General features: G+C 67.5%; 7 protein-coding genes across 7 annotated transcripts in view; 4 read left to right on the forward strand and 3 right to left on the reverse strand.

The window, feature by feature from the left end:
* CHLNCDRAFT_140648 (hypothetical protein) overlaps positions 1–633 on the forward strand; it is a gene marked incomplete at both ends in the record, with an annotated part of 5,001 nt that extends 4,368 nt beyond the window's left edge. The window contains 2 exons of the mRNA XM_005850583.1: positions 13–251; positions 511–633. Of these exons, the coding sequence (XP_005850645.1) occupies positions 13–251; positions 511–633 (362 nt within the window). The remainder of the gene's footprint in view (positions 1–12; positions 252–510) is intronic.
* A 1,416-nt stretch (positions 634–2,049) lies between these two features.
* CHLNCDRAFT_140649 (hypothetical protein) lies at positions 2,050–6,980 on the forward strand (the record flags this gene model as incomplete). The annotated part of the gene is made up of 16 exons (XM_005850584.1): positions 2,050–2,172; positions 2,371–2,607; positions 2,752–2,993; positions 3,194–3,343; positions 3,612–3,691; positions 3,875–3,990; positions 4,195–4,215; positions 4,428–4,463; positions 4,614–4,762; positions 4,981–5,099; positions 5,343–5,413; positions 5,576–5,612; positions 5,733–5,837; positions 6,057–6,213; positions 6,395–6,513; positions 6,670–6,980. 16 exons carry the CDS (start codon positions 2,050–2,052, stop codon positions 6,978–6,980), a joined length of 2,073 nt encoding a protein of 690 aa, XP_005850646.1.
* Positions 6,981–12,549: 5,569 nt separating this feature from the next.
* Positions 12,550–14,041, reverse strand: CHLNCDRAFT_10945 (hypothetical protein; the record flags this gene model as incomplete). Its single annotated transcript, XM_005850863.1, has 6 exons — positions 12,550–12,580; positions 12,706–12,879; positions 13,081–13,182; positions 13,359–13,478; positions 13,628–13,743; positions 13,844–14,041. Coding segments are annotated over 6 exons (741 nt in total), but the record flags the coding sequence as incomplete, so codon positions are not given.
* Positions 14,042–14,378: 337 nt separating this feature from the next.
* Positions 14,379–16,369, forward strand: CHLNCDRAFT_140653 (expressed protein; the record flags this gene model as incomplete). The annotated part of the gene is made up of 9 exons (XM_005850585.1): positions 14,379–14,493; positions 14,705–14,787; positions 14,913–15,030; positions 15,115–15,266; positions 15,408–15,482; positions 15,617–15,769; positions 15,916–16,029; positions 16,183–16,245; positions 16,358–16,369. The coding sequence occupies 9 exons, from the start codon at positions 14,379–14,381 to the stop codon at positions 16,367–16,369; spliced, it is 885 nt and encodes a 294-aa protein (XP_005850647.1).
* Positions 16,370–16,941: 572 nt separating this feature from the next.
* CHLNCDRAFT_140654 (hypothetical protein) lies at positions 16,942–17,602 on the forward strand (the record flags this gene model as incomplete). Its single annotated transcript, XM_005850586.1, has 3 exons — positions 16,942–17,142; positions 17,260–17,373; positions 17,549–17,602. The coding sequence occupies 3 exons, from the start codon at positions 16,942–16,944 to the stop codon at positions 17,600–17,602; spliced, it is 369 nt and encodes a 122-aa protein (XP_005850648.1).
* Positions 17,603–18,338: 736 nt separating this feature from the next.
* On the reverse strand, positions 18,339–21,427 carry CHLNCDRAFT_140655 (hypothetical protein; the record flags this gene model as incomplete). Its single annotated transcript, XM_005850864.1, has 11 exons — positions 18,339–18,780; positions 18,954–19,034; positions 19,164–19,223; positions 19,379–19,450; positions 19,577–19,691; positions 19,844–20,007; positions 20,172–20,284; positions 20,427–20,501; positions 20,673–20,812; positions 20,977–21,163; positions 21,362–21,427. The coding sequence occupies 11 exons, from the start codon at positions 21,425–21,427 to the stop codon at positions 18,339–18,341; spliced, it is 1,515 nt and encodes a 504-aa protein (XP_005850926.1).
* A 670-nt stretch (positions 21,428–22,097) lies between these two features.
* Positions 22,098–23,801, reverse strand: part of CHLNCDRAFT_140656 (hypothetical protein) — a gene marked incomplete at both ends in the record, with an annotated part of 3,846 nt that continues 2,142 nt past the window's right edge. The window contains 3 exons of the mRNA XM_005850865.1: positions 22,098–22,660; positions 22,815–22,976; positions 23,206–23,581. Of these exons, the coding sequence (XP_005850927.1) occupies positions 22,098–22,660; positions 22,815–22,976; positions 23,206–23,581 (1,101 nt within the window). The remainder of the gene's footprint in view (positions 22,661–22,814; positions 22,977–23,205; positions 23,582–23,801) is intronic.

The following is a 23,801-nucleotide window of genomic DNA, read 5'->3' on the forward strand; positions in this document are numbered from 1 at the left end:
CCACCCCCGCAGGCTTTGCGCCGCGCGACTACGCCTACTGCGGCCTCATCGCGGCGCACTCGTTCAAGGGCGACTGGCGCGCGGCGCTGCGGGTGCGCGACCGCATGGCGGCCGCGGGCCTGGCCCCCAGCGTGCACGTCTACAATGCCCTCATCGCCGCCTGCGACCGCGCGCACCAGTATGAGCGGGCGATGGAGGTGGCGCGCGACATGGGGCGCGCCGGCGTACCCACCAACTCAGTCACGCAGTCGGTGAGTTGGTGTGTCAGATGGCGGCGCAGAACGGCGGCGGCAGCCACGGCGGCAGCAGGGGTGGCAGCAGGGGAGCCGGAGGGGGAGGGCGGGCTGCTCCCGGCAGCAGGCTGCGCCGGCAAGCCTTGCCCCGGCGGCATTGGGCTTGTGCCGGGCCGGAGCAGCCCCTGCCCTGGCGGCCCGCCCTGCTGCCTTCTGTTGGCGTGTGCCGTGCTGACCCGCCGTGGCGCTGCCCGCTGCCCTCCCCCGCCTGGCGCAGCTGCTGGACGGCGTGTGCAAGGAGGGCGTGCGCGCGGTGGAGAGCCAGCAGGCGGCGGCCGCCGCGCTGTCGGCCGCCGTGGCTGCCGCCGGAACGCTCATGATCCGCGCCGGCATCTTCTGAGCTGGCCCGCTGCAGGCGCGCTGCCACTGTCAGCCTCCCAGATGCTGCGCCAGGCCCCAGCCCGCCCCTTTGTGTGTACTTTAGGATACTAGCCGATGCACAGTGTGCATGCCCTACAGTGAGGGCCCCCCCATCCTCTTTGACCCACCCCCTTTCGTCAGACCCCCCTCTTTCGTCGTCTCCAATCCCCTGCCCCTAATTCTTCCTCGCGACACTCGTTGCCCTCAGACCTTCTCCCATGCGCTGCGTGCGCCTCTCTCTGCTCACCCGTGACCCTTGCTTCTCTGTGCCTCCACCTACAAGCATACAGATGGTCTCGGTGACGCCCAACCCCCATTCGCTTCTCTTGGTATCTATCTCGCGCACCCAGCCCTCTCAGCCCCCCTCCCTCTTGGCAGAGCGCCGGCTGCGCCGCGCTCTTGCACCTCTGATGCCCCCTCTCAAACCCTCCTCCCCGGTTGGCGTGGCACCTGCCTGCCTGCTGCTGGGGTGACACCCATGCGCAGCGCGGCTGGCGGCCCGCCTCCCCATCTCCCTCTGATTGTTCTGTACCTTACCCTGCCGGCTCAGTTGAGAAAGAAGCGCCCCGACGCGCTCTTGCCCCCTCCCGGCCCAAACCAACGCTCTCTTTGCAAAAACACGCCCTCACACAAACCCGCTGCTCCCTGCACTGCGCCCCTCCTCTCCACCTCCATTCTCAAGCCCCAGGGGTTCTTGCAGGCCTCATGGCCGCGCCCACCTCCCCAGCAACCCTCACATTAGACTTTTCTTGCCAGGCACTGACGAACCCCAGCTTACCAGCCCACCAGGTACCTTCGCGCACCCGAACAGCGACCAAACCCATGAAGACGGCGGGACTGCGCCTGCGCCTGAGCCAGGCCAGGCCCGCACAATGCCCATACGTGTCGAACCAGACCCCCTTTCATCTCTCGCTGCACTGTCTCTCCCTAGCCCGCTAGCTCATTGCAACCCCCATTCTTCCCCTCTCCCCTGCGTGCACCCCCCTCGGCTCCCTTCGCACCAGACTTGCTCATGTTGTTCGCTTCCCCCTTTCTGCCACCTCATGATGATGATACGACGCCCCGCTCACCTGCTTCTTGATGGGACCCACCTGCAACCAACACGTTTTCACCACATTGCCTGCTAGTTTTGCCAGCATGATTGAATCTGTTGATCGAGTTTTCGCGAGTTTGTGTAACCAGATGCTTGAGAAGAAAAAGGAGGAGGGGAAAGGAGGATGCGATGATGTGCAGCCCGCTCCGCCCGCCGAGCGCCCCCATGCCGGCGCTGCGGGACGGACACCAGGAGATGCCGCCAGTGGCGCATTGCCCAATTGGCGGCATCCCGTGAGCACTTATTCCATTTTCTCGATCGCCCCTTGTCCCACAGCGGCTGCTGGGTGGTAGAGAACGAGCAATGCTGGTCAGCGCGGGCCTGCTGCGGGCTCCCGCCCTGCTGAAGCCCAGGATCGCGGCTTCCAGGCCTGTTGGAAGGCGCCTTCGGCACGTGCAGGCTTCCCTCGGCGATGCTCTCGTGCAGGTGTGTGCGGTGGCTTGCCAGTGGCAAACAATGCCCAGAGCCCACTCCTAGCGTGTGGTACGGATGTGAATGCGGCGCCGATAGCCGGGCGCCGCTGTTGCCTGCCGCCCGCCGCTGCCGCCTGCCGCTGGCCCGTGCCGTGCACCCACTGGCACCGGCCGTGCACCCACTGGCACCGTCACCAGCCCACGCCTGCAGGGTGCCATCTCCTTTGCGGATGTCCCGCAAGAGGCGCTGCTGGCTGGCGGCGCGGTGGTGCTGGCAGCCATTGGTGGCATTGCCTATGCGGTGGCACAGTCGCAGGAGGGCGGCACCATCTGGCAGGCGGGGCGGCAGGGCGGCGGCAGCGGCGGGTTTGGTGGCAAGCTGCCCCGAGAGGACGCTGTGCTGGTGTTTGGAGCCACGGGGCGCATGGGGCGCACCGTGGTGCAGGAGGTGAGCTGGGTGCGGTGCTCCGGAGCCTCCGCCTTGGCAGCCCGCGCAGACAGCAGCCGAGCCACATTCCACCTGGCTGCCGGCGCCACCCACAATTGGGCCTCCTGCCGCCTCCCCCTGCTCCCTCTCCTTCCACGCGCGCAGTTGCTGGCGCAAGGCCGCACGGTGGTGGCGGCGGTGCGCTCCCCCGGCCGCGCCCGGGACGTGTTTGGCAAGGCGGGGCTGGTGGAGGGGCGGCAGCCGGGCGGCGCCGGCATTCTGTTTGTGGAGAGCGGCGTGGACATCACCAACCCGGACACGCTCAGCCCGCTGATGTTTGAGGGGGTCAGCCAGGTGGTGACGGCGGTGGGCGCCGTGTTTGGACGCACCGCCGAGGGGCAGATGGGGTGAGCGCGGCGGCGGCGGCAGCCGGCACAGGGCCGGCAGCTGCGCGCATTGACCTGCCCGTCTGCCCGCCCGGACACCTCCGCCACCTGTCCCTGTGATGCTGCCCATCCCTCTCTTGTTCTGCGCTGGCCCCTGCCCCTGCCCCTGCCTTACTTGGACGCTGTTCCTGCCCTCCTTTCTTTCTCCCCCACCCCCGCAGCTACCTCGACGACATGACCTCCGAGCGGGTGGATGCTGCGGGCGTGGCAAACGTGGCGGCCGCCGCCGCGGCGTGCCTGGACCCTGCCGAGCGCCGCTCGGAGGGCGTGGTGCGCATGCGGTCGGCGGAGGACCTGCAGAAGTGGCAGAGGTGGGTGTGGTGGCTTGCTGGTGGGTGGCCGGGTGGGCAGGTGGGGGTGGCGGCCTCATGGGGTGGCTTGCAGGTGGCTTGTCGGTGTGTGGACAGGCTGTGGTGCGGTGTGCTGCAGCGTCGAGCAGGAAAAGTGCGACTGTGGACAGCGGTGGCCAGGGGATGGCCAGCAGGATTCGGGGAGAGCCGGGATGCCCACGGATCGTTGGCGAGGCAGCAGAGGTGCCTTGCCGCTGCCGCTGCTGCCCCTGGGTGGGTGCTGGTGCAGGCTGGACGATGTGATCATGGGCGGCAAGAGCTCCAGCGGCCTGGCGGCGGCAGAGGACGGCAGCGGCGCCGTCTGGACAGGTGCCGGGGTGATGCATGGCATGCCACCGATGCAGAGAGGCTGCCGCCGCACCAGCGCCCTTCCCTGCTTGCTCTTCCCTTGCTGACGTGTCCCACCAGCCCAGCCTATCCTGCACCCTCGCACATTGCCCCCCCACCTCGCCGCTGCCACCCACCCTCGCCCTGCCCCCGCCATCTCTGCAGGCGAGCTGATTGTGGATGGCGGCGGCTTCTGCGGGGCCCGCACCAAGCCCGAGCCTCTGGACCTCTCCGCCTACGACGGTATTGCTCTGCGGGTCAAGTCGGACGGCGGGCAGACGGTGAGCGCCGCTGCGCCTGCCACGCACGATCAGGGGCATCTTTCCGTTCCGTTGTGCTAAGGGCAAGGTGTAGTGGGGTTGCGGGGAGCCTGGCGGGGAGGAGGGGAAGCCGGTGGGGTTGGGGGCCAGGCAGGCTGCCGGGCGCCTGCCTCCCTCCCTCCCAGGCTCTGACCATCACCGCACTCGCTCTGGCCCTGCCTGCAGTTCAAGCTCAACATCAAGACCGTGAGTGTTGTCAGGCTGGAGCTGGGCGCCCACTGGATGTTGTTCTGATAGTTTCGGCTGGCAGCCCTTCTGGTCGCAGCGGATCCTGCCCAACCCTGCCTGCCGGGAATGGCGCACACTGTGCCCGCCACCTCCCTGTGCATCCCCCGGCCCTCCCTTCACGCGCTCCCCTCCCTGACTGTGCCCCCTCCCTCTTCCATGCCTGCCCGCAGGAAGCCCAGTCTGAGGTTCCCGAGGACACCTATCAGGTAGCTGCAGCTGCTATGGCGCTCTTCCCCTGCCAGCCGGCTTGTCGCAGCCCATCACCACTTGCCCATTCCGCACCTTCACACTCCTCCCTTATATTCCCACCTAACCCCTTGCCTATCTGCACCACTCCCTCTCCCTCCCGCCCCCAGGCCACCTTCGACACCAACCCGGGCGGCGACTGGACCTCTGTGTTCATCCCCTGGCACGAATTTGTGCTGGTCAAGCGTGCCCGCACCGTGCCAGGCGCCCCACCCATCGACCCCGCCCGCATCCGCCAGTTTGGCCTGGTGTACAGCAGGTGTGTGTGTGTGTGTGTGTGTGTGTGTGGTGGTACATGTGGATTGTGTGTGTTGTGCGGCCATGCAGTGGTCGTGGGGAATGGCCGGAGCAGCAGCCCAGGCCCCCAGGGAGCTCGGCTCACTGGCATGTCTGCCCCTCCCCTTGCCCTTGCCCTCGCCTCTTGCCCTCGCCTCTTGCCCTCGCCCTGCCGACCTCACCTGCGCCTGCTCCCCCCAGGTTCGATTTCAACGGCTTCCCCAACCCGCGGTACCGCGCCGGCAAGTTTGAGCTGGCCATCGAGGGCGGCATCCGCGCCTACAGGGACGCCCGCCCCCAGCTGCTCATGGTCTCCTCAGGTGGGGCGGCTGGCAGCGCTGGCGCAGCTCAGGTGGGGCGGCTGGCAGGGCTGGCGCAGCTGGCACCTGGCATCGCCCAAAGCCCCCTGAACCTCTACCCTTGGCCCGCTGGCCCCTAGCCCTGGCCCTTCCTGGCGCCGCCAGCTGCGCCGCCGTGCCGCTATGCCGCTGCGCGCGCGCCCCCCCCCCCCGCTGACCGCTGCTGCCGCGCCCCTGCCGCGCCTCCTCCCGGGCTCTGTGCAGCGGGCGTGGAGCGCAACGCCAAGGTGGGCAACGACGAGGAGGCGCGCAAGAAGGACATCCCCATTGTGCAGGTGCGGGTGGGCGCGCGTGTGGCGTCTCTTAGTGGGCGGGCGGCGAGTTGCGGTGCTTGCGTGCGTTGGGCGACGGAGGGGACCTCGACCGGCGCCCACGAGCTGCCCGCCTGCCTCCACCTGCCCGCCTGCCCGCCTGCCTCCCTCCTCCTGCCCGTGCAGCTCAACCCCGGCGGTGTGCTGAACCACAAGTACACAGGTGGGAGGGCGGCCTGCGCCTGTGTGGGGCCCCTGGTAATGTACTGGAGAGACCTGCCCTGCGCTGCACCGTGCCGCCCAGCTGACCGCGTGCTGCTGCCGCTGCGTGCCCCGGCTGCAGGCGAGGCGGCGGTGCGTGCCTCTGGCCTGGCCTACAGCGTGCTGCGCCCCACCGGCCTCACAAACGAGTCTGAGCCGGGAGACTTCCTGCTGGAGGCTGGCCAGGGTGGGTGCGGGGCTTGTGTGTGTGTTTGCGTGTGGTTGGAAGGAAGTGGTGGGTGAGGAAGGGGCAGAAGCCATGTGCTGCGGGGCTGTGCTCCCTCCACCCCCACCTCTCCGCTGCACCTCCCGCCGCCTGCCGCCTGCCCTCCTGCCTGGCGCCATCGCTCTCGCTCTCGCATGCACCACGAGACGTGACCCCAGCTGGCCCACGCCTGGCCTGCAGGCGACCGCATCAGCGGGCGCATCAGCCGAGAGGAGCTGTCGACGGTGGTGGTGGCGGCGCTGGGCACCCCCGCCGCCGCGGGCAAGACGCTGGAGCTGCGGCGCCAGGAGTCGGCGGATGCCGCGGGCAAGAAGATGAGCCAGCAGGACAAGCTGAGGTGAGGGTGGGCGGGCGGCTGGCTTCCCTGGGCTGCCACGCTGCGGGTCCCGTGGCTGCTGCCCTGCTGGGCCTTGCGCAGGCCCTGCCCAGGCTCAGGTGCAGGCCCGGGGCTCGCCTCCTGTGCTGTGTCGCTCGCGTGGCAACCCGCGGCGCTGCCACCTGGCGCGCCCGCCGTGCAGGCTGTTCCTGGGCGCCGCCGAGGACCGGCTGCGGCAGAGGGTGGGGCTGGAGCCCTTCCCCGCGCCCGTGGCTCCCCCAGCCCCAGTGAGCGAGGAGCGCAAGAAGGAGATTCTGTCTGGTGAGCAGGGGCTGGTGGTGGGGCGTGGGAGGGTAGCGCATGGGGTGCGGGGCGATTGTGACGCAGCGGCAGCAGCAGCAGCAGCAGCAGCAGCGGGGCCTGTAACAAAGAGTGAAGAACCTACCCACCTGCCAACCCCTCACCCCCTGCCTGCAGATGTGCGGGTGATCAAGTCTGTGGCTGCGGGCCGCGGCGGGCGCGTGCGGGACGAGAAGGATGCGGCGCAGGCCAGCAGCATCACGGTGACCAGCGACGGGCGGGAGAAGGTTGCCGCGGCAGCTGGCGGCGCGCCCGCCAACGTCGCCGAGGCGCGCGCCTGGATCGCGGCCTGGAAAGCCAAGCAAGGCGGCACCGCCGAGGCAGGCGGTGAGGATGTGCCCGCCAACGTGGCCGAGGCGCGGGAGTGGATCCGGCGGTGGCGGGCGGCGACGCTGGAGAAGAAGCTGCCTGCCGCGGCCAAGGTGTGAGCGGGCTGGTGCCATCGTCGTCAGCCGCCAGCGGTGACGCCGAGGCGAGCAGGCACACGTTGGCGCAGCACCTTACAGCTGCCCCGCATCGTGTGTGCCTTTCCGAACGATTCGATATGAGCGACGAGAAGAGTTTTGGATGTGGCTTCCCTGGTCCATCGATTGACGCATTTCATTTACACTGCGCCGGGCGGCGGCGCCCCTCAGTTTTGCACTGTTTCTTTTGCTAGCGCCTGCAATCATGTGCCGCACTGAGATTTTTCTGCCGATCGTCCACTATAACACAAGGCCGAGAGAGTTCTTCTTCAGGAGGATCGCACTTTGGGCCACGCTACCAAAGGGAGTTGCGTTGCTGCCGCCATTCGCTGCCAGCTGGTGCTGTCACTGCCGCAGCTGGCCTCAGGACTCGGCTTCCTTTGCCTCTCCCTTGCCAGAGCTGCTCCCAGTGGGTGCAGAAGCAAAGGAGGAGCTGGAGGAGGAGGAGGAGGAGCTGATGCTGGCCGAGGAGCCGCCGTTTGAAGCGCAGGCGCAAGACGAGCCGCGGGCCCCTGCACAGGCCAACACGCACGACAGCAAGGATTGTTTGTGTGGTGTGCCAGGGAGGGGCAAGACATGGCCAGGCTGAGTCGACAAGCTGGCGAGTGGTAGACCCGCAGGTGGCGGGACGGCCGCCGCCCGCTCACCGTCCTGGTCGCGGCAGGAGAAGTCGAGCTTGGCTCCCTCGGGGCAGCTCTTCTTGCACTGGCGGCGCTGCTCGGCGCACCACTCGCTCTCCCGGGCCCGCACCAGGGCCTCGGACGAGATGAGGAGCAGGGCACAGAGCAGGAGCGAGGCAGTGAGGAGCTTCATTGTGCTGTGGACAGGTGTAAATGGCAAAGAGAGGGAGAGGTGCAGGTTCCTGGGCCTTCCTTTCGCACGTTTTCTTACCAACCGGTTGGAACTGCCAAGAAAGAGACGCTCCCAAACGCTGCTGTTTTTGAATTCCAGCTTCGATTCCTGGACGCCATGACCCTCAAGAGCGCCCTCCTCTGCCTGGCAGTGGCAGGCACGCTGCTCACCGTGAATGCCGAGCCCTCGAGTGCTGCCTGTGAGCAGGCCCGCCAGGCCTGCGCCTGCCCGCCCGGCAGCGTGAGCGACTTCAAGTGTGAGGAGAGCGGCGGCTCCATCTCCTCCTCCTGTGCGTGCGCCACTCCCGGCGGCGGCGGCGGCACGGCGGCCGGCGGCGCTGGCGACACCGCCGCCCAGACCCAGCAGGCCAGTGGCCAGGGAGGCGAGCAGGCACCCACCACCCCCACCACCACCGAGGCCATCGTGGAGAGTGCATCTGCCATGCACTCAATCCAGGTACGCGCTGCGGCTCCCGTGCGCCTGTCCTGCGGAGCGGCAGGCCTGCCCTGGCCAGTCTGTGCTCCCAGTCTCTGCTCCCAGGCGGCCTGAAAGAGGGCCTTTCCTCACCCCCACACCTCATCACTGCTGCAGGGCGTTGTGCTGGGAGCCCTCCTCCTTGTCGCCGGCGTCGTTGGCATGACGTGAACCACAGCAGCCGCAGAAGATGCTCGATCTCAGTGATCTGTGATATCCAAACAATTCTACCGCCCAGTGCCCCCTGTGAATTCATTCGCGCAACTCGGTTGCCCTATCGCTCCGCCGGCATGCAACCTTACAAGAAGAAAGGCAGCTGTGCAGAGGGATCGGCGGCGGGGGCGGCAGCGGGATGCGCGGCGTGTGCTGCTCGGGCAGCTGTGGGTCGGACGGAGCCAGGTATGAGCTGATTCCAAGGCGTCCCAGCAGGTCATCTAGATCGGCCCCAGCACACGCCGCCGCCGTTCCGCCGCCTGGGCGAGAGGGAGAGACACTCACGCTTCACATGTACTCCTGCCAGGTCACAACCCGGCAAACACACAGACAGCCACACAAGCCCACCTGCAGCACCAGGCCGGCGCCTCCTCCTGCCGCGCCTGGACCGGGCACCAGGCCTGGTGGAGCAATATCACGGGCCCCACACACCAGCGCATGAGCCCACCCGCTCTGCCATGGCGCCAGCCGTCGCGTATGCCGCACTCTCACCTCTGCCCCAAGCCGTGCCCGGGACGGCAATCGCGGCCCAGCAGGGGGCGGCCGGCATGGCAGCATGAGACAGGCAACAGCTGGCGAGCAGCCAGGCCATGCTGGCCATGGAGCTGCTGGCAGCTGAGAGCAGGTTATGGAGGGTGGTGGCGGCCCTGTCGCGACGCCTCACCTCGCTCTTGCTCCCACGGCAAACCTCCTCCGCGCCTTCCTGCATTCACACAAGGGCAAAGGGCAGGGGAGCAGCTCCCAGCCAGGCGGCGGGCGGTGTCAACCGCGGCCGCCAGCCCCCAAGGGCGAGGCAAGCGCCAATGAGCAGCACCATGTTGTGTGAAAGGTCTTTACAGACTCTGCTGATCAAACCATGCTCTGGATGGACACAAGTTTGATGGACACAAGCAGGAGCAGGGAATACATGATGTGAAGCAGCGCATGCTAACGGGAAAGGAGGCTGCTGGGGTGCCAGACCTCCCCTCGTTGCTGGACCCTGCTGAGCCAGCTACTCCTGGTGCTGCTGCTGCTCCTCTTCCTGCCGCGTGTGTGCGGCTTCAGCTGCCCGCTGTGCCACCCGCTGCTTCTTGGCCTGCTTGCTGACCTTGATCCGATAGGGCGCTCGATTGCCAGTGCTACTTGGCCACCTCGACGCCTCTGCCGAGTGCTTGCTGCCTGCCGAAGTGCTGTGGGCGCTCGAGGTGAGCCAGAAGCTGCCAGAGGCACCCGGGGCCGCGTCTGCTTGTGTTTCCTTGGCACGATGTGGAAGGCATCCGCTGCAAAGAGGAGTGAGACTCAAGGCGGCCCAACTACCAGCTGAGCCTCATCGCTTGGCTGTGCGCCCTGCGCCGCCAGCGTTCTGCTCCAGCCTGACCACCAGCTGCTGGTCCCCAGCTCTCAGCAGGTAGTCCCCGCAGTATGGCGGCGGCTCCACCGCCGCCTGGCACCCCCCTTCCCGGCTGCCGCAGCTGCTGCTGCCGCCCAAGGGGGAGAACGGGACAAACTCGCAAGCTGTAAGGTTGAAGCCAATGGTGGCTGCTGCGCCGGGGCCCAGAGCCTGGATCCGCCTGAACCCAGCCAGTGTCTGCCGTGGCAGGTCTCCCGGTAGATCGCCGCTGGTATAGGCAGTACACGGCGTCCTGATGGTAGCAGCAGGGCGTGGAGCCAGGACAGGCCGCAGCCAGAGCGGCAGCCACCAGCGCTGGCCTCGTCCCTGCAGCTCCCCGTGCTGCTGCTGGGTGCTGACAAGGCTGAGCAGCAGCAGGACAACCTCATCGGATGCCCTGCCTCCCGTGTTGGCGACGCTGAGCGACACATGCAGCAGCGGGGCCTGGCCGCTGCTCCCCATGCTATGACTGGTGGTGGTGCCAAAAGGCCCTGCTGCTGCTGCTGCTGCTGCCGCTAATGCAGCTCCCCGTGCTGCTGCAGCCTCCATGCCAGAGTAGGCAAAGGTGGTATAGGAGAGGCCGTGCCCGAAAGGGTACAGCGCAGGCACCTGCAGGGACACGGAAGGAGGGCAGGGTGGGCTGCGCAGGCCAAGAGGAGCAGCCATGCACGTGCATCGCCCCTTGCCTGCAGGTACCGGTGTGTGCGGCCTGGCCAGCGCCGCATGCTCATCTCAGCAAAGTCGGACTGAGCGGTGTAGTTTTGGAAGTAGAAGGTGATGGGCAGGCGCCCTGCTGGCGACAAGTCACCAAACAGCACGTCTGCCACGGCTTCGCCGCCCTGCATGGCCGGGGCGGGGGAGCATGCAGGCTGTGGTGGGTCACATGCTGCGGCACGCACGGCATCACAAGCACATGCACAAGCACATGCACGTGCGCTCGCCTGCCCAGGCATCCAGGCCGTGAGGATGGCAGCCACCCGGGGGCTGCGCTGGAGCCACTCCACATCCAGCGGGCCGCCATGCACCAGCACCACAGCGATGGGGGTGCTGCTGCGCTTGGCCACCGCCTGGAAGGCAGGCAAGGAGCGCAGATGCGCAGCGCAGCGGCAGGTATTATCGGCGGGGTGGTGCGAGGCACAGGCGGGTGCCAGCGAGCAGCGGTGCCATGCCGCCATGCCCGGCGCGCGCCATGCCCGCTCGGCTTCCGCAGCCCTGCCCCCACCGGCCCCACCTGGATGAGGCTGAGCTGGCGGCCAGGCAGCCCTAGGTCTGTGCGGTCCCACCCTTCCCCTTCTACCGCTGGCGACAGCAGCGGAAGGGTGCCAAAGCGGGACACCTCCTGCACGCCCCCCCACACCGCGGTCGTGCCAACAAAGAAGATGCAGGCATCGGAGCGCCGGCAGGCCGCCACCGCCGCATCCGTTTCCGCGCCTGCGACAGGGCAGGCAGAGGCACGCGGGCTGGTGGGGCTGGCCGCCAAAGCAGCTACCTGGCACGCCGAGTACCGCCTCCACCAACCCACCTGTCCCCATGACCTCCGCGCCGGTGAGCAGCTCCAGCTGCACGCCGCGGCCATTAAAACCCCCGCCGGCATGCAGCTGGCGGTTGTGAGCCCCCACTCGCTCAGCGATGGCCTGATAGGGTGTCGTCACCTGCCTGGAGGGGTATCCATAGTAGCTGCCCAACAGGTACTCTGCAGTACAGCAGTCATATCAGGGGGTACAGCGGTCATACCAGGCAGGAGAGTTGGCGAAACCAGCGAATCGAAGGCGACCATCCGATCGGCAGGAGCAGAGCAGCACATTTCCGGTCCAGGCTCACCAGAGCGGTTGGCCATCGGTCCCAGCACAGCCAGCCGCCGCAGCTGCCCCAAGCGCAGGGGCAGCAGCGGGGTGGCTGCCAGCGGCGCTGCTACGTGCGGCGCAGGAGGGTCGTTCTTCAGAAGCACTGTGGAGGCGGCTGCAGCCCTGCGGGCCAGCTCCAAGTGCGCCTGGCTGCCCACCACACTGGGCGGAATGCGGCGGTACGGGTTGTCATCCCCAGGACCATCAAAGTGGCCCAGCGCAAACCTGCAGACGCAAGGCACGTGAAAGAGCGCTTCAAATTGCGGCGGTAGCCAGTCGTGCAGTGGTGAAGGGCAGTGCACAGCAGCGAGGGCCAAACAAACCTCAAAACGGCTGGCCCCGGCTACCTGGCCAGCAGCAGGCGGTGCACGGCGGTGTCGATGTCCTCCTCGGTCACCAATCCTTGCTCCAAACTCTGCCTGCGCGAGGGGTGCGAAGCACGACCCAGCCAGGGCTGTGAAGTGCGGTAGCGCCAGCTCGCTGCCTGGCTGAGCCCTGCCCAAGCTCCCGCCTGCAGCTGCCGCCACCTCTGCCCGCAGCCCAGCTGGCTGCCCGCCTGATGTGGCTGTAGTCCATGCATGCCAGGTCGGTGCCTGCCCTGAGCGCTGCCGCAAAGCCCTCTGCGTGGGTCTTGGCCCACTCATGATGCTCTGCAGTGGCGGCGCAGGGCATGGGGCAGAGCATGCGACGATGGCAGCTTGGGGTCCGCTCCGGCAGCAGCTTGGCGGCAGCAGACGACAGGTGGTCAACCTCCAGCCCCTCTAGCACCTGTGATGCTGTTGATGGCGCCACAGTCGCTCACCACAAACCCGCTGTAAAACAAAGGGCAGGAGGAGGCCAGGGTTTGTGAGCAGGCAAGGGGGGCATCCTCTGGTTGCTAGCTTGCATGGCGCATGAAAGATGCCACGTCCTGCACCGCATGCCGCCGCTCCCTCACCCAAACTGCATGCGCCCCCGCAGCTGCTCCTGGAGCAGCCAGCGGTTGGCGCAGGCGGGGGTAGAGTTGATTGCATTGTAGCTGCAGAGCACGCTGGCGCTGCCTGCCTCAATGGCACAGGCCTGGAAGGCGGGCAGGTAGCTGTCCCTCACGTCCCTACACACGTCAGCACCCCTCGAGTCAAAACACACATGCCAGGCGCACGCCAGCAGCAGCAGCGGCCGACATGGTCCACCATAGATCGCCGCTGCCTCAGGTGGCTCACCCAGGCTGGCAATGGGAGACAGTCAGCAGCAGCAGGGACACCCCGTGCAGCGGGCTGCCAGCCGGCAAGGCCAGCCGGCCACCCGCCTGGGATCCAGCCGCGCATCAAACTCGAAGCGCGAGACCCCCTCCCACTCCTCAAGAGAGTAGGCGGCACAGTGCTTGCAGGTGGCGCCCGCCTTGCGGTACCGCGAGTGGCTGCCCTGCAGGCCCCTGCACGGCGCAGCACGGCGGCGGCAGCGGCAGCGGTGGGGTGCAGGCCGCAGGCCAGCGGCGGCATGCAGGCCAGCGGCGGCGTGCAGGTGGGGAGGATGCACGCTGAAGCTGCGCCCTGGCCTGGGCGATATGGGGTGTCACACTGCTGCCGCCCCAGCCCCGCCCCTCCTCACCGCACAAAGGCCTTGGCCAAGGCTCCCGTCAGCGCCGGGTCCTCCCCGCTCGTCTCGCTGCCCCGCCCCCAGCGCGGGTCGCGGAAGAGGTTGATGTTGGGGCCGAAGCAGTGGGTCATCCTGCGGGGCATGTGCAGGTGCGTGGGTGCGGTGGGGTGGTGCAGCAGCAACGAGATAAGGGGGAGCCAGGGTCGCGCAGTGGCATTTCCCAGGGCCCCTCACATGTGCCCCTGGCACCGCATGAAGGCTCCAGCCCCACCCAGCCCCACCTGGGCCCCAGGCCCTGCTGCTCGGCGGCGTTGCTCTTGGCCCGTAGCTCGTCCCCAATGGCTGACGCCACGTCTTGCACCAGCTGACGGTCAAAGCTGGCAGCCAGTGCAATGGGCTGCAGGGCAAGGGGCATTGGGAGAACGCCGTGCATTGCCCGGCAGTGCTGCAGCAGTTTTGCAAATGCCGGGGCAAGTGCCAGTGGCAATGCCTCTGACCTGTGGAAAGATGGTCGCGCCGCCCTCTGTCGCGCTGTCGACCTTGGCTCCGTGCAGGCACTCCGACCACCACTCGAATGCGGGAATCAGCTGCTCCCCGCCGGCGCGGGTGACCGCCGGCGCGGTGCTGCTCATCTGGCCGATCTTTTCGCTCAGGGTCAGTTGGCGCAGCAGCCGGTCTGCGCGGTCGCCAAAGGGGTGGTGGCCAGAGGGTGGGAGCGGCGGCGGCGGACCAGTGGGGGTGGCGAGGGAGTTGCTGGCATGCCCGGGGGTCGTGCCAGTTGCGGCCAGGAGCGTCAGCGAGATAGTCAGACCCAGAAGCAGGCGCTGGGTGATGGCGACAAGCAGCATGGCGTTTTGAACACCTCCCTGCTCCAGAATTCAGGCTCTCCCCATCATGTGGGATTGATCATAGGGGACGAGACGGGCTATTTTGGTGGTGCTGCTGAATTGCGTGGCATGACTGGACACCTTGCCGAAACGACGCTCAAGAGCGGTTACAGCTCTGGGGCTCATTGCAGTGCTGCCTGCGATCATGACGGAGGTAGAGAAGCTGCAGGCCGACCCGCAATTCGCCATCGAGCTTGTGCTGGGACCTCCCTGCCCCGAGCTGGTGCCACAAGATGCCTCGCGCGGCCTGAAGTTCGCAGGTGCGCCCTTTTGTCATATGAATGTACAGGGTCTCTTCTGAGTGAAGATCTCATGAGCTCGGGAGATCTTTAGAACTTCACATCGCCCTGGTGCCACCCCCAGGCGCCTGAAACAACGCTGCCAGCCCGCCAGCCCTCGCACGCTGCCCCTCCGCAAGCTGCCATCCCAGCCACCGTGCCGCCGCCCACGCCACCGCTCCGCCTGCCGCAGGCCACTTCACCAGTGCTCCGCAGCAATTTGTGTTCAAGAAGGCCCATTTGAGTGGCGACGACTTCCGGATTTTCAACAAAGAGGTGAGGCGGCTGGGACAAAGCAGCCTGCGGCGTCGACCCGAGCTTGCGTCGCCCCGTCGGTTGGGGCGGTACAGGCTGCGACCCCCCTACTGCTCCCTTGCATTCCGTGCGCTGTTGGCATGCAGGGCCACCTGGTTTGCGTGTCGCACCACGAGGGCAAGAACCCGTACGAATCGCTTGACCCGCTGGGCCTCTCCAACCAGCCCCAGCGGCTGGAATGGAAGAGCCTGACATGGGTGACAGGTGAGCACAGGCCGCTTGCGCCACCCTGAGCGCTGCTGCCGCCCCCCTCACTTGCCCGGCCCGGCTGTGCGCCGCCGTGTGCAGGCTACCATGGCATGCCCAGCTTCAAAATTCGGCCCAAGGCGCTGAGCAGGCACGGGCGGCAGCATGTGGTGGACTACCAGGGCGCCCAGGTCTTCTTCAGCGTGGGCAACAAGAGCCGGCTGAGCACCATGAGCGTGCGGCACAACATGGAGGTGCGGGGCGGCGGCGGGGATGAGGGGGAAGCAGGCGGCCAGGCAGCAGCGGCCTGGGGCGCCCGTATTGGCCGCATCTGGCGGACACGCAGCCGCCGCCCGGTGCTGCTCCCGAATGCCGCTGTGCTGTGCTGGGTGCAGGTGTGCCAAGGCGAGGGCTCCGAGGTTGTGTACGAGATTGAGGCAGACCTGGCGGGCCGCACGCTGCAGTTTAAGGTGGCCCTGTGCCCTGCGGCTGCCTCGGCGCCAGCCCATCGCTCTCCAAGCTCGATGCAAATGGCCTGCTCATTCTGCTGCTCTCACCGGCAGTCTTCAAATTCCTGTTCCCCTGTTGCCCTGGTGCCGCGCAGAACCCCCAGGGCCAGCTGGTGGCTGTGGCGCAGAAGTCCACCAAGGCGCTGATCATGAATGCGGCGCTGGGCGGCGGCAGCGAGATGGCGGTGGACGTGGCGGCGGGCGTCGACTGGACCGCAATCCTGGCCTGCATAATGGCCATCCAGCAGGTGCGGGGCAGGGCGGGCGGCGCGGCAGGGGTTGCAGGGGGTGCACTCCCTCCCATGCACGTGGGTGCACAGGATGGCGTGGGGCGGGGGCGTTGCGGGGTCTGAATGGCGTGCCCTCGGTGCCCCCACACCTGTCACTTCCGCAGGTGGGAGCGCACATGGCGAAGGATGCCTTTGGCAACTTTGTGGCAGCCCCGCTGGCCAACCAGGCGCAGGATGCGGCGCTGGAGGCCACCGGCCTCGACGGGATTGCAAACCAGGTGCCGCGGCTGGCGCTGCTTCTCTGCCGCATCTGCTGCACGCCTGCTGCTGGCAGTGCTGGTTGCCTGCTGCTGTCTCCTTGAAGGAATGTGTGGACCTCCCTTGCCGCCTTGCCGACCGCGTGGGATGCCTGCGGCTTCTACTACCTGCAGCTGGGCAGCCTCACCAACTCTGGCATCCGGAAGTTCTCACAGGCCAATCACATGTATCAACAGGTGGGGGGTGGAGGCCTGCTCCCTCCCTGCTCGCCTGCCGATGCCTGCCGTCGCGAGTGCCGCTGCGTGCCAGTCTCACCGAGCTGTACACGCCTACGGATCCTGCTTGCAGTTCTTCAAGTGATGCACCAGGATCGTGGAGCTGACGGCTGGAATTTCCCGCAGCGTTGATGTGGCAGGGTGGCAGGGTGACCAGCGCCCTTGCCCTGCCCGGCTGCCGCGCCCACCACTGACAGCAGTGTGCTCCTTTGATGCACGCCACCTGACACACACTGACTACATTGTCTCATTTGATGTTTTTATCGGGCAAGGTGTCAATTATCGGACGGACAAGCGATGGTTTAGGACAGCACTGGGCCATGCGCTTGCGCCTCGGGCGGGGGATGACATGGCGTTGATTGGGCTGCCCTGCTCATTCCCTCGCATTACCTGACCATCGCCACCGACAGCCACGCAGCAGTTATTCCACCCGCCAACGCAGCGACACATATGCATCTGCGCGGATGCACCGCCTCGCAGCTCGGCTGCTTGGCAGCCAAGCAGCACTGCCTCCTTCCTGCGGGCCGGCAACCCGCAGCGCGTCACGCGGTGCTGGAGGCGGGCGGCAGGCGGCAGCGCGCGGCAGCGCGAGCGGCAGCCGGCGGCGGCAAGGCGGCGGCGCCGCCCGTCACCCTCACGCTCCCCTGCAGCACCAGCATGGCCATGCCGCAAGCCGCGCTTGTCATAGGCAGTGCTGCCGACGCTGACGTGCAGCTGGAGGGCAGCAACGTCGCCGCGCAGCACGCGCGGCTGGAGTGGCGGGGCGGCCGCCTGTTCTGCACCGCGACCAGCGGCGACCCCGACATCCTGCTGGCGCCCACACACTGCTGGCTGGACGGCGTCGAGCTGCGGCCCGGGGTGATGAGCTGCAGCGCGGCCTGCTGGCGCTGCCCCTGGGCGTCATGCGTGGCACCAGCGCTCCCTTGCCCGATCATCCCTGACTATCCCTGGCGTTGGACCGGCCGCCGCCTGCAGGTCAGCTACATGGTGGCGCCGGGCGCCCGCATTGCGGTCGGCAGCCAGGACACGTGCCTGACCTGCAAGTTTGAGGAGGGCGGCAGCAGCGCCATGACCGAGATGCTGATGAAGGTGGGGTGGCTGGCTAGTGTGATGAGAGGCTGGGGGTGCAGGGCGCCCCCCGCCGTGCATGCCCCCGGCTTGCGTCTGGAACAAGGAGCGGGCGCTGGGTTGCGCTCCTGGCACGGCTCGTCCCCCTGGTGAGGAGCGCCTCACGCGGTGCCACTGCCATCCTGCTTTACTGCAGGGCCTGGCAGCCGGCGCGAGCAAGGAGATTCAGGACAAACTGGGCGGGCTCTGACCCGGCTTGGACACGCCTGCCTTTCGTGGCAGTCCAGAGCAGCCCGCAGCGGTGCATTGGCTCTTGATCTGCCAAGGGTTGGTGGCACCTCGATATTACCTTGCAACCGCAGTTACAGAGGGTTTGCGGCCCGGCCCATGTTAGTACTAGGCATGGGTGCGTCAAAAGCAGGGTGGCGACGGCCGTATCAGCCAGTCGCCAGTCGCCAGGAACAGATCAGGAATCGGCGAGATTGGGAAGGCTATGCACGTGCCCACCAGGCATGTTCATGTCTCATTCATTTGAATGTGTGCACAGGGACTGTGCACACTTGATGAGGGGTGGTGTCGGTGGCAAGCAGAGCGGAGGAGAGGCAGAGAAGGGAGGGAAACAAGGAATTGGTTGAAAGAAGGGGTGCCGGTGTGCTGCACATGAAATGGGGCGGGCGCCAGGCAGCGGCGTGCTCGGGGGCGGGGCGAGTACAGGAACAGGGGAGGGGGCACACAACGAGATGAGAATGGGAGGGTGGTTACCTAGCGAAATGACGACACTGCCTATGCAAAACTAATTGGTAAGAATCCTATATCATTGTCTTGAAGGGAGGCTGTTGGGGGGGCCTATCTATCGGCTGCGGCTGGACAGCGGTGGGCCGGCCTGTGCCATGCAAGCTGCAGGGCAAGCGCTACCTGGCGCGTTGCATGGCCTCCGGCGCTGGCTGGTGTGTCCGCTGCGCAGCGCATCCCGATGCCGCCGCTCCCTAGCCCGCCGGCGGGAACAGCCTATCCTTGAGCCGCCGACGGCCCTCTGCTCGGCTAGCTTCAGACAGCGGCTCCGCCTCCTCCGCCTGCTCTTCATCCGGTTCCTGCTGCTGCTGCTCCTGCTCCTCCGTTGCGGAGAGAGAGGAGGACTCCACATCAGGATCGTCCTCTGAGCCATCTCCTCCCGCCTGAAGCAGCTCCTGGCCCCATTCATTCTGCAGCATTGTGCGCCGCAGGTCGTCTTGTGCGGCCGCCTCCAGCGCCATGCCCGGCAGCGCTGGCTGCCCCTGCTGCTGCAGCAGGAGGCTCAGCGCCTGCATGGCGGCCCCGATGTTCAGCCGCCCGCCCGTGATGGTGGCGGTGGCTCCCTTGCCGGGGCTGGGGTCCACGGTGCTCAGCAGCAGCCTCTTGACTTGATCGTACGACAGCTGAACGCCTTGGCTGCAACCACGCGGGAGCGGAAGTGGTGCGGCGTGGGCCACCAACAGCGAGTCAAGAAGCAGAGGAGATGGCGAGAGAGGGCGCCGCCCAGGTGCGGTGCAGCAGGCGCCAGGCATCGGGCAGGGGTGCAGGCCATGCGGCTGACACGCAGCTGCCCAGCGGCGCCGCCTCACCTCAACGCTGCGCTTTGCAGCAGCGCTGCCGAGGCAGCGACTAGGGGGCAGGCCATGGAGGTGCCATCCATGGCCCCATACCTTCATGGGGCCAGCGGGGAGGCCAGCGGCACTCACAACCAGCGCTCACCAGGCGGCGCATGCGGGCTGCGTGCTTTGCCCGGGCTGCAAGCGGCTTGCCGCATGCGCAGCGATCGGGGCAGCCCTCACCAGTTGTTGTACGTGGTGCTGAGGATCTGCTCGCCCGGCGACAGCATGTGAACCGTGGATCTGCAGGCATGGTCATCGGCACAGGTGTGAGGACTGCAGATCAGGGAGGACAAGCCACCCCAGGTGCCAGCCTCCACCGGCCCAACCAATAACAGGGACCCAGGGAGGCAGCACAGGGCAGGTGGCCCTGCCCAGGCCCGCCGCCGCCGCCTCACCGGCCATGGTTTGAGAAGGAGGAAAGGTCGTCGGCTCGCGTGCTGGCCCCCACCACAATCATGTTGTCCATCCTGCGGCGCCAAGCAGCAAGCAGTGAGAAAGGCGGGGCAAGAACAGGGGCGGGTCTGCACCTGAATGACAGGGCGCCAATTCTGCCTGTGCCAAGGAGCTGAAGCCATTCGCCTGCTCACACTCACTCTGAGGACGCGGGGAAGGCGGGGCGGGCATCCAGGTCTGTGCCCTGGTTGCCGGCAGCCACCACAAACAGCATGCCGGCGGCCTTGATCTCCCGAAGCGCAGCGTCGATGGCCTCTGCAGCGTGCAGCAGGCACAGCACATGCACACCAGCGTCAGCGGCTAGACAAGCAAGCTAGTCATGTGTGCGCAGGCACCAGGCAATCGGCGGCTGCGCTGACGGCGTGCCGCCGGTGGAGCGGCCGTGCAAGGCGCCCCATGCCACTCACTCGATTGCGGCACGCCGCCCCAGCTGTTGGTGCTGACGGTGGCGCCCTCCTCGCGGCACAGCCGCAGGCACTCAAGCGCATCGCTGATGCTGCCAAAGCCGTCGTCCCAGATGAAGCGGCACACCAGCAGCTTGACATCCATGGCCACACCCGCCACGCCCAGCCTGCAGAGGGGACCTGTTTTTGTCAGAACGGTACGAGCGGCAGGCGCCAGGCAGCAGCCCCCTGGTTGGCTGCAGACACTTTGCAGGGTAGCCTCCCAGCCTGCTGGCTGGCTACCTGGCTGGCTGTCTGTCTGTCTGGCTGGGGTGCCCGGCAGCGAACTCACGCGTTGTTGCCGACGGCGGCGATGATGCCGGCGGTGTGGGTGCCGTGGCCGTATGTGTCGTTGATGTCCTTATAGGCTGGGGAGTCGGGGGAGGGGCTGTCAGCATCAAAGTCCTGCAGGCAGCAGAGCCGCGCAGGAACAGCAGCCATGCATGCAGATCGGTTGGGCTGGACGGGCAGGCGGCAGTACCAGGGGCCCTGGAAGAGCGCCCAAAGCCCAGCGAGCTGGCAAAGCCCTTGCCTGCACTTCCGGCACCAGGTTCCACCCGGCAAAGACGCGGCCTGCCAGGTCGGGGTGGTCTGTACGGATGCCGCTGTCAATGTGGCACACCTGTGGGGGAGCACGTGCAGCGGGGCAGCACAGCAAGCATACATCAGCCCAGTGCCGGGGCTGCCCAAATGCCCACTCCCGGCGTCTGCAGCGCCCCCGCTCGCTGCCACATGTGCCGCAGCAGGCACGACGGCGGGCGCCAGCCTGGACCCCTCCCCATCTCTCGCTCACCTTGATCTCGCCGCTGCCCCTGCTGCCGTCCCACGCCACCTGGCTGCTGATGGTGCTGTGGTGCCACTGCGCCTTGAGCAGGCTGTCGTTGGGCACCCAGTCCACTCTCACCAGATAGTCCGGCTCAGCAAACTCAACGGCTGCAAGAAGGAAAGGACGAAGAAGGCCAGGCCACGCCAGGTGAGGTGCTTGCCGTCGGCAGGGAGCAGGGCACCACACAAGCCAGCTGCGTGTACCGCGGCGAGTGCACCGCGTCGGCTTGCAGAGCACACCCCACTCGCCCGCCCGCTCACCGCCCACCCACCTGGCAGCTGGGACACCTCCCTCGCCTTGGCATGCACGTCCGAGCCGTCCAGGATGCTGTACACGCCGGCGTTGGGGAGCCCAGCCTGGCGCGTGAAGCGCAGGCCGTTGGCGCCATCATCCATGGCGGCGACCACATCGGGGCGCAGCTTGACGATGAGGCGCCCCGGCGCTGTGCGGTAGGGCTTCTGCACAGGCGGCGGCAGCAGGGGAGGGGATGAGGGCTCCACCAGACTGCCAGGATGCGCTGGTAGGGCGGTGGGCGGCTGCGGAGGAGGCATCCAGGACGTGCGGAAACCCTAGCAGCGGCGAAACCACAGACCGCCCGCTGCCGGGCACCGCACGGTGCTGATCACATGTGCCATGGTGCAATGCAACAGCATTACCTGGCCTTTGCTGAGCGACCTGGCTGCTGCTGGGTGCGCCGGCAAGATGCATGCCAGCAGCGCCATGGTGATTGTGCCCGCCGCCCATAAGGAAGAACGGCTGGGGCTGGCCATGCTCATAAAGCGCTCCAGCGCCTCAACAGCGCGAAGCGTGGCCCCTTGGGGTCTCCAGCTCGCCAAGGGAGCGGGGTGAAGAAATGGGAGGGAGATCTGCTGGTCTCCACCCACGCCTCCTGAGGAGCTGTGCGGGCTGTGGCTGCGGTAAAGAGCGGCAATATGGCCGATGGAGGCGTTGCGGGGTGGAGGAGGTGGCTTAGGGGACAGACATGCACAAATCAGATCCTTCTTGTGACCACGCGCCACGGCAGGGAGGAGCGTGGCAGCGATGATCGGGAAGCGGAAATCCAGGCGTCGAGGGATGCGCGATCCATTGGGCTCGCGGGGGCTGCTGCGTGAAGAGGTGCTTGCCAGGTGGACCCACTGTGACGCAAACAAGAGCCCTTTGCTGGCGTCCCAAATAATACTTTTGATACCCATAACCAAAAAGATGACGTCCCACACACATCCGAAGCTGCCTGGGCAGTTGCTGGCTCATGTGCAGCCGCCACCGAGGGTGGTGCCAGCACTCCACTAATGCCCCCAGCAGGGCCCTCCAAATGCCTGGCACAGCTGCGGCGCTTGCCTGTGTAGATTAGTGTCACAGTTGTGCGATGCCGTCACCGTCGCAGCATGCGTGTCAAGTGCTGGCGGCGGCGGGCGTGCCCGCCCCGCCTGCCTGCTGACCCAGCTGTGCCTGCTGCAGCAGCCACTCCTGCTGCTGCTGGTCCCCCAGGAAAGCGGCATGGGAGGGCGTGTGCAGGATGGCCTGCTGCAGGTCGGGCGGCAGCGCGCTGAAGGCCACCCGCAGCTTCTCCTGCAGCTGGTCGGCGAGCGCCGCGGCGCCGCCCCGCTCGCCGCCGCCGCCGCCGTCGCCCTGCTGCTGCTGCGGCTGCTGCTGCGCCTTGGCCAGCTGCTGCTCCAGCAGGAAGAAAGACTCCACCGACAGCAGCTCCTCCTGGGGCGCCCTGGCCGCCGCCGCCCACTCCTGGCGCTGCCATTCCTCCGCCGCCAGGCGGCGCAGGTGCAGGAAGGCCACCAGGTTGGGGGAGCGCAGGAAGCGCTCGTAAAAGGCCAGCAGGCCGCGCTGGCCGCCAAAGCGCTCCAGCAGCGCCTGCGGCAGCACCACCTCCTTGGACCCCAGCCGCGCCAGCAGCGCGGGCACGTCCAGCTGCGCAAGCGGCGGCGGCTGCTGCGGCGAGGCTGCGACAGCGTGGGGTGTCGGGGGCAGGCGGAGGGCGAGGCGGGGTGCAGGGGGTCACGGGCTGTGTGCTTGGGAAGGTCAATACGCAGCCAGGCAGCTAGGTGCCAGGTGATACCACCCCCTGCTGCCTAGCCCTAGCACCAGCCCGCTCACCGAGAGGGGGCTCGCCGGCCGCGTCCGCCGGCGGCGGCGGCGGCAGCGTGGGCGTCAGGTAGGGCAGCAGCGGCATGAGCAGGGCCCTGGTGAGGTCCTGGAAGTGGCGGCGCAGCATGGAGGAGTTGACGGCAGCCAGGCGGCGCCACCGGTCCGCGGGGTCTGCAGCAGGAGGATGCACGCAGGCACACACAAAGCAAGCATACACGGGGATGGTCGGGGCAGGGCAGCGTGCTTGGGGAGGGTGGGCAGGACAGGCAGGACAAAGAGAGACAGCCAGCGGGGAGGCGGCTGCGCCGCGTGAGCGAGGGGCGGTGGGGGCGCTGGGAGGGCGGCCAAGTGCCCCTGAGGCTGCCCCGGGGAGGCTGCCCAGCAGCCCTGCTGCTCTCACCCGACGGCTGCGGGTGCACCAGGCGCTGCAGCACTGGCTTGTCTGGCCTGCTGAGTGGCTTGTACCCCATCCAGCAGTGATCGAGAGGCTCCGACAGCAGCGCCGCAGGCGTGGCCGGCCGCCGCCGCAGCATGCCGCCCAGCCGGCTGGTGCCGCCGCCCTGCCGACCGGCGGCGAGGCCGCCGCCGCCTCCGCCGCCTCCGCCGCCGTACCCGCCGCCGCTGCTCCCTATGCTGGCTCCCGACTCAGAGGCGTGTAAGCTGGCGGTACTGCCGGTACTGCCAGCTGCTTCCTCCAGCCGGTCGCTGCTGCTGGAGGGCGGCAGCGTGGCCGCCGTGTGCCCCGTGGAAAGCACGTTGGGCCACTCGGGAAGCGCCTGCGGGCAGAGCGGCGGCACAGCAGCACGGCAGCCAGGCTCGAGACAGCCCAGCCAGGCAACCACCGCAGGCGCCCTGCAGGCGAGCGGGCGTCGCGCTGCGGGGCCGCGCGGCGCGGGCGGCTGCTGGCCAAGGTGCGCTGCCCGCCCAGCTGGCGGCTGCCTCCAGCCTGCTCTGCCCTGCGTACCTTGAGGAAGTACATGTTTGTGATGCCCAGGG

Source organism: Chlorella variabilis, assembly GCF_000147415.1.
Source record: "Chlorella variabilis unplaced genomic scaffold CHLNCscaffold_3, whole genome shotgun sequence".
Lineage (NCBI taxonomy): Eukaryota > Viridiplantae > Chlorophyta > Trebouxiophyceae > Chlorellales > Chlorellaceae > Chlorella > Chlorella variabilis.